Raw genomic sequence first — 7058 nt, forward strand, 5'->3', positions numbered from 1 at the left:
TATAAATAGCATACTTGTTATTCAGTCGAGAATAAGTTAGTCACGATGTAGCCTCTTAGGGTTTTGTAGCCATTCCGGCATTCTCGTTTGTTTAATAATATTCTTATTATTTTGTAGTCTTGTTTGTTCCACTCTGATATTCAACTTTTGGGAAATTGATCCTCAAAATATGATCAAAGTAGTCACCGACAATGCTCCGGTTTGCAAGGTGGCGGGACGTCTTGTTGAGGCAATACTTATTGTCTATACCCTTAACCATTCTTTGAAGAACCTATGTGTACTTATTTCATCTGCAAGAAATTAAGAAGATTATGAGCAATGTAGCTGGATTACAACAACAACTAATGATGTTTGGTTCATAAAGAATTTTATCATGATCCATAATCACTGTTTTAAAAATCCCCGCTTAGGAGCTAGGTGGCTGGCCACCGTCCTGATTAATGCCTAGGCATTTGAAAATTAAGAAGGGGTGCCTAGACCAGCTGAGGCGCCCACCTAGACCACCTAGGCACCCCGCCTAGTCTGCCCAAACCCGTCTAGGCACCTGCCTAGGTTGCGACTCAGTTAGACAGAAAATAGATAACTTTCAATTTGCATCTAATTTTTTTCAATAAATTGTAAGAGACTTGTTGAATACTTAAATGAGCACACACTATATGCTTGTTCCCCATGTTTTCATTATGTTCCAATACTTCATAATACATATGTCATTCTATTTTGTAGTTTATGATGAAATTATATACATTTTAAGTATAAACATACACTTATTTAAATGACATATAGTGGGTTTACTTAAATCCGCCTAGGCGTCTGCCTAGACCCCGCCTAGGCCCTAGGCCCCAGCCCATTGCCTGACTAGCGCTTAGTGTCTTTTAGAACCTTGTCAATAACATGAGGTTGTCCATGGATAATGACCATTGTAAGGTGAAGTTGCTCTCTAGACGCACTTTACTTTCATAATTGAGATGCTTAAAAGATTTAAACAAGTAAAGTAAGGGTAAGAGCACATGGTGATGAATGCAGAATAAGATATGTATAAAGAAGATGATGTGGAAAAAGATAAAAGAAAAAAGGGAACTTTAATGAAAAACTCCAGTTATTGTTCACTTTAACAAAAAATCATATTTTTACATTAAAAAGTCAATCCTGATACTATTCACTTTACCCTTTATTTTGTCCTTATTGTTAAAACTTAAAATTTTCAAGCACATTTCATTAGTTTTCCTAAGAAAAAGTGTTGAATGAACACCTTTGGGCCGAAGTTGATTACAACTGAGCTTCACTTCTCCAATATGTGATATGCTTGACATGGATAAGCCTTGTCTTCACTTAATTTATGAGTTATAGATGCTATGATAGAGAAAGTGAAGGAGAATATCGAAAAGAGCGCAAGCAACAATATCAAGTGTCAAAGTTCCTTGATGCTGTGCATACAATTTTGATTAAGCAAGGGACCAAGAGTAGCACGCCACTCCATTTTTTGGCACACTCTAAATCTATGTAAGTTCTCTAAACTCTAAATTCTGTACATTTTACATCGTAAATTTAAGTTTGATTGCATCATTATAAGTTTATATTTTTTTTTCTCATTCACTTTTAGGTATTTATTGCACAAGTTGGCTTGAAGAGGCTCCTAATTGTAGTGGGTTGTTCAAGGAAGCTTCCACACGAAACAAGCCATAGCTTTGAAACTTATAGGTTATCCTTCATCCTCCTCATGTTGTGAAAGAAATTGGAGCACATATAAAGTATACACTCTTCGAGGAGGGGCAAAACCACACTACAAAGAGTGGAAATTTAATATATTCACACCAACCTTCGTAAACCATCAAGGAGAGAGCCATGAATATGGATTAAGATTGCAAATCTCACTCCTGATGAACTGGACTTCGAGGCCGTATTACTTACTTCTGAAGATTACTATGATAGTGATCTTGAATTAAGTTAGAAATGAATATTTCACTCTTTTGAGATTTAATTTATTTTTGAAATATGAGTCGATGAAATATATTTTTGAACATATATATTATTTTAATTACCGTATCGTTGTTTACAAAAGATTTATCATATTACCGTGATGAATTGCACCGGATACCCCCATTTGTATCAATGCAACATAAGTAATGGAAAAATGTGGGCTTGCAGAAAAAAAGAATTCAAGATTTCTTCCAGGTATATTTTCACAATTTTTATAAGCAGTATCCAATTCATTTTCGAAAGAATTGCACGGATACAGCAATATATAGAAGAAAATTGGGTCACGTATTTGTTTTACATTGTATGAATTGCCACTTTCACTCCCCTCTTTGAAAAATCATCCATTTTTATCCAACCACTCAAGTTTTGTGCTTCTCTTCTTGAGCTCCAAGAGCCATCCAATTTTAAAAAGGACAACTTTCTTTCCTGGCTATTGGCTCCTAAGTTAGTTGCATTGGCTTGTTTCCATTGTCCACGTCTAGGCTCTCTTGCTAACCTCGCTGTTTTCTGAGCTGCGCCCGCGCTTCAGACAAAGCACGGGTTACCTCCTCATCCTCTGGTGTTTCCTTTATCAAAATCTCATAGTCTTCTATTGAAGCTTCCCATTTTTCCAACTGCATGATACATATCATATAAACATTATAACTCAGAAATAACATAATGAAAGAGCAACAACATGAACAACTTGAAAATTAATTTATCGGAACAAAGTGAATATATTATTGGGTACTATGTTCACCTTGGCATTGCAATCTGCTCTTCTTAATCTAGCCTTGCTGTAAGATGGGCGCACATTAAGCGCAGCTGTACAGTCCTCGATTGCTTTATCTAATTGGCTAAGTTTTGAACGACAAGCAGCACGGTTGCATAATAACACCGAGTTATAAGGATCGTGCTCAAGTCCCTCCCCGTATGCAACACATGCCTCGGAGAACCTTGCTGTCTTGAAAAGCTCGTTGCCTTTTGATCGAGCTACTGCAACAACTCGAGCCTTCCTCATAATCATGTTTGCTTCCCTGTTGTTTGAGTCAAGCCGTGATGCTTGTTGAGCTGCCTCTAATGCATCATCCAATCTGCCAAACCATTGCAAAACAAATAAAACAACTATTTGACCAAATTAAGAAAAAGGTTTAATGCATGTGTTGGAAATATCATTTCCGTTTTCTTAATTTATTTTTTATGAACATTATTCCATCCGAGACTGCATAAGGATTAGCATAATCGTGACTGAAATAGCTACTATATAAAGTTATATAACACACTACCTGCCAGCAACCATGTCCACCTGAGCTCTTGTTGCTAACAAATTCGCGTTACCAATAGGACCTAAGAATTTAGTGCAGGCATCAACCTCAAAATTTGGACCGCTGGATAATGCTTCATCTGCTTCCTTGTGCCTATTGAGCTTCAACAAGGCCTCCGCTTGCAAAGCATATATCTTTGTAGAGTTAAAAAAAAAGGGATTCATCATTAGCTAATACACAAAACAGACAAAAAAAAAAAAAAAAAAAAAAAAAAAAAAAATCTACTTTCGATTAAAACTTTTGAGAATCTCATTTTCAGGTAAAACTGAGAAACAAATTCTTATAGACTTATTCATAGGACATCTACTGGAGAATAAGAGAGAGGCAATTATGATAACAATGAGACTTGAATTCGATAATTTAATGGCTGACCTGTGGCGCTGAATCTGCACCCGATAATATAACGCTTTGAGATTCCCTTATGAGGGTGTTCCAATCTCTTAATCTACGAGCCTCAGTGCACTTGTTAAGAAGAGCCTGAATAGATTTTACTTTAGCAATGTCCTCTTGGTCAGCCTCTGGTCCAGCATGCTTGTAGTGATACAAAGCTTTTTCTGCTTCCCCTAATCTATATGCACATAACAAATTAATTTTAAGAACTAGGTGTAACAGAATTTTAAAGACGAAGTTGCAACTACGAACGGAAATTAACATGTGGAACTTTATGTTGTACCTAAGATATAATGTTGCCAGACGATGATGAGCCCTATGATAGTGGGGTTCAATCCGAATGGCTTCTCTGCACTCAAAAACTGCGTCAAGAATTCTACCTAGAGCGGTTAAAGCAGCACTTTTGTTGCTCCTATAAGAAGCCTTATTGGGGTCAATAGAAATTGCAGCATCATACAAAGCCAATGCTTCTGCAAATCTACCATTCTTGTAATCTTCATTTCCCATGATCTTCAATGTTTCAGGGTCCATTCTAGTCGACAATGCTCGACATAAGGAAGCAGGTGGTTCCGGCTCACTCTGTCTTTTCTCATCCTTAACAGTATTAGTCTTCCCCACTTTTACCTGACTAGGCATTGGGACTTCCTCTCTAGCAGTTTTTGGAAGATAATCAAGAATATTATACGGGTTTGCATTTCCTCCGCCGCCTCCACCACCGCCGGCCCCAGGTTGTCTCAAGTTACCCAAATTTCCAAAAAGCATAACATTGCTGGATGAAGCCCTTACAAGGGAACTGCTCCCTTTCGATTTTTGATGATCAGCAATCATGCTATCAAGCTCACCGGATATGCCAAGTGCCTCCTTTGGAACCCTTTTGCCTTGGTTCACATAACCTTGGCTTGGCACCATTTTCTGTTGATATTGCTGCCGCTGTTGTTGTTGTTGTTGTTGTTGCTGCTGCTGCTTCTGCTGCTGCTGCTGCTGTTGTTGTTGTTGTTGTATAGGGGGTGCCCTATTACTATATTGGGAAGGCTTTGTGACCGGTTTGGATGAATCTGATGATACGTTGGATGAATCAAGGAAGGCAGCCTCATCGGAGCCACCGCGACGCCGTTTGGAATTAGGAGTGCTTGGTGTTTTCACTAACGTGGCACTGTTGTTATTGGCTACAGGAAGAGAACCCGTAGAAGTTGTTCTTCTCGGCCAGATACTATTCCGCCCGAAAACTGCACTCAGTATGCCGCAACCTGATTTCTTCTCCGGCGACTCTCCCATTTTTTATTAATTGATCTCTCTCTCCCTGATCAAATTTTGTGCATCGTGTGAGGTAACAAAACAAAGGAAAAGCATCAAGTGCATAAAAAATAATTCTTTTAGGGTTCAAGAGGTTGTAACATACAAAATCACATATTTGGAGGAAAGAAAAATTTAAAAAGAAAGTAAAAATGAGGGAGGACCCAGGAGATTATGTGCATGGCTTCCTGGAGCTGCCCATGGATTTAGAAACAATGCCTCCTTGATTTCTTTCTGCTTTGTGCAAGAGAGATGAAATTGGATTGCATCATTAATTAATTAAAAATGAGAATAAATGGCCGGAAAAGAGAATAGCAGTTTACGGGCTTATTGTTTTATATAATAAAAATTGAGAAATTAAAAAAAAAAAAAAAAAAAAAAAAAAAAACTTTTATAGCTGGGGTTGAATCTTTTTCTGGTTTTAATTTGTTTTGAGTTTCTGATTCTGGATTTGCTTTTTGTTATTTTTCTTTTTCTTCACATTTTCTTTGTTTTTTGTTTTCTGGTGTGGGTGTGGTGCAGAGGTGGAAGCAGAAGACCCGGTCTTGCGTTAAACGACCATCTCTAGATTTTTAGAAATGAAAACAACTCAGGCTGACTCACCCCAACCCAATGTCAACCTGTTATTCCCTTTCTTTTCTTTGAGTTTGAGGACGGCACGTCTTTGTTGGTTTTCAACATCCCACGTATATGAGGTCAGTTCGTTACACCCACCTAAACATAAATGTGTGTGTATATGATGAAGTGCGCATATTTTTTTACACTCAAATTCAAATTTTTTTTTTTTTCATAAATGGGAGCATTTCCAAACATTATTAAAAAAAAGATTAAAATTGTATAAATACTTGTTTGCAGGAAAAAACAAGAAACATAGATGATATGAAATTATGACTGAACTGCTGTGGAAATGAACTTATGGGCTCACAAAACAAACAAAACAATAATAACAACAAAGCCTTTTCCTACTAAGTGGGGTCGGCTATATGAATCCCAGAACGCCATTGTGCTCGATTCTGTATTATGTTTTCCATTAGATCCAAGTACTCTAAGGGGGCGTTTGTTGCGTCGGACTATCTCGGATTGGATTAGCTTCAAGGACTAAGATGGACTGGCTTAGACTAGACTAAACTGGACTAACTTAGTGAAGCGTTTGGTGCAGTATTGGACTAAGAAGCTGGATAATAACAAATTCTAATATTATAGTATTTAATATATAAATTATTAATATTTTATTATGATCTTATCTTTTTCTTTATCTTTTCCTACCATTTTCGTCCCACTCTTTTCCTCTTCTCTCATCATCCCAGCATCTCCCTCTTTTTTTCCTCTTAGACCTCTCAATTCATGTCTCTTTCTCATTCCTGGTCAAACTCCTTATTGATTCCAGTGTCTATTTTTCTGTCCTCCCTCCCTCTCTAGCTATGTGTTGTTCGAATGGAACCTCACGGCTCTAATTTTCCCGACAAGTTGCAGGTTTCCCAATATGTTTTCCGGCCAACCCTCGTTAAATTGGATGAAGTTAGCACCGCCAAAAAATTCATCACCATTCCTAGATCGAGATCTTAGCTTTGAATACTCGAATCTGTCATGGATTTGAAGAAGCCCAAACAGGCCGAGACTTCCAGGCCATTTTCCGGCCACATTCGACCATATTTTGGCCTCTATTCAGATAAAATCGTAATCTTGTCACTCCCAGCTTCAATTTGGTATATTTTATATGAAAGTTGGTTGTGAAATGGATCTGAAAGGGAGTCGGAAAGTTAATGATTGATCTAGGTGACCGGAGATGACAAGGAGTCTGTCGGGAGTAGTCGTTGAGCATGACGAGGACGAGAAAGAGAATATAGTCTTAGCTAGTCCCATGGTTATTGGGGGGTCTCGCTAAGACCTCTTAGTGAAGGGTTTTGTCCATGCTAGTCCCCTTTAGTCTCATTAATGTTAGTCCCAGCATGGAACAAACACAGTATTGGACTAATAGCTAGTCCAGTCCAGTCCAGTCCAACTTAGTGAGGGCAAACAAACGCCCCCTAAGTCTTTTCTTAGAGTCTCTTCCAAAGTCTTCATAGGTCTTCCTCTACCCCTTCAGTCTTGGAC

At 38.0% G+C, this 7058-nt stretch overlaps 1 protein-coding gene across 1 annotated transcript; it reads right to left on the reverse strand.

Moving 5' to 3' along the window:
- Positions 1 to 2156: 2156 nt before the first annotated feature.
- Positions 2157 to 5909, reverse strand: LOC103940608 (inactive TPR repeat-containing thioredoxin TTL3-like). Its single transcript, XM_009350756.3, has 5 exons — positions 3955 to 5909; positions 3654 to 3849; positions 3243 to 3415; positions 2717 to 3050; positions 2157 to 2591 (listed from the first exon to the last, which is right to left on the reverse strand). Exons 1-5 carry the CDS (start codon positions 4944 to 4946, stop codon positions 2469 to 2471), a joined length of 1818 nt encoding a protein of 605 aa, XP_009349031.2. The 5' UTR covers positions 4947 to 5909; the 3' UTR covers positions 2157 to 2468.
- Positions 5910 to 7058: the final 1149 nt, after the last annotated feature.

Source organism: the organism of the source record quoted next, unplaced genomic scaffold, assembly GCF_019419815.1.
Source record: "Pyrus x bretschneideri cultivar Hongxiangsu unplaced genomic scaffold, Pyrus_bretschneideri_v1 Contig18, whole genome shotgun sequence".
Classification (NCBI taxonomy): Eukaryota; Viridiplantae; Streptophyta; class Magnoliopsida; order Rosales; family Rosaceae; genus Pyrus; species Pyrus x bretschneideri.

Bases quoted from the DNA above. Each gene is read 5' to 3' on its own strand.
- LOC103940608 (XM_009350756.3), bottom strand. From the start codon at position 4,946: ATGGGAGAGTCGCCGGAGAAGAAATCAGGTTGCGGCATACTGAGTGCA. The intron at 3,850-3,954 runs GTACAACATAAA...ATGTGCATATAG, and splicing joins CTGGCAACATTATATCTTAG to ATTAGGGGAAGCAGAAAAAG. The intron at 2,592-2,716 runs GTGAACATAGTA...TGTATCATGCAG, and splicing joins GAGCAGATTGCAATGCCAAG to TTGGAAAAATGGGAAGCTTC.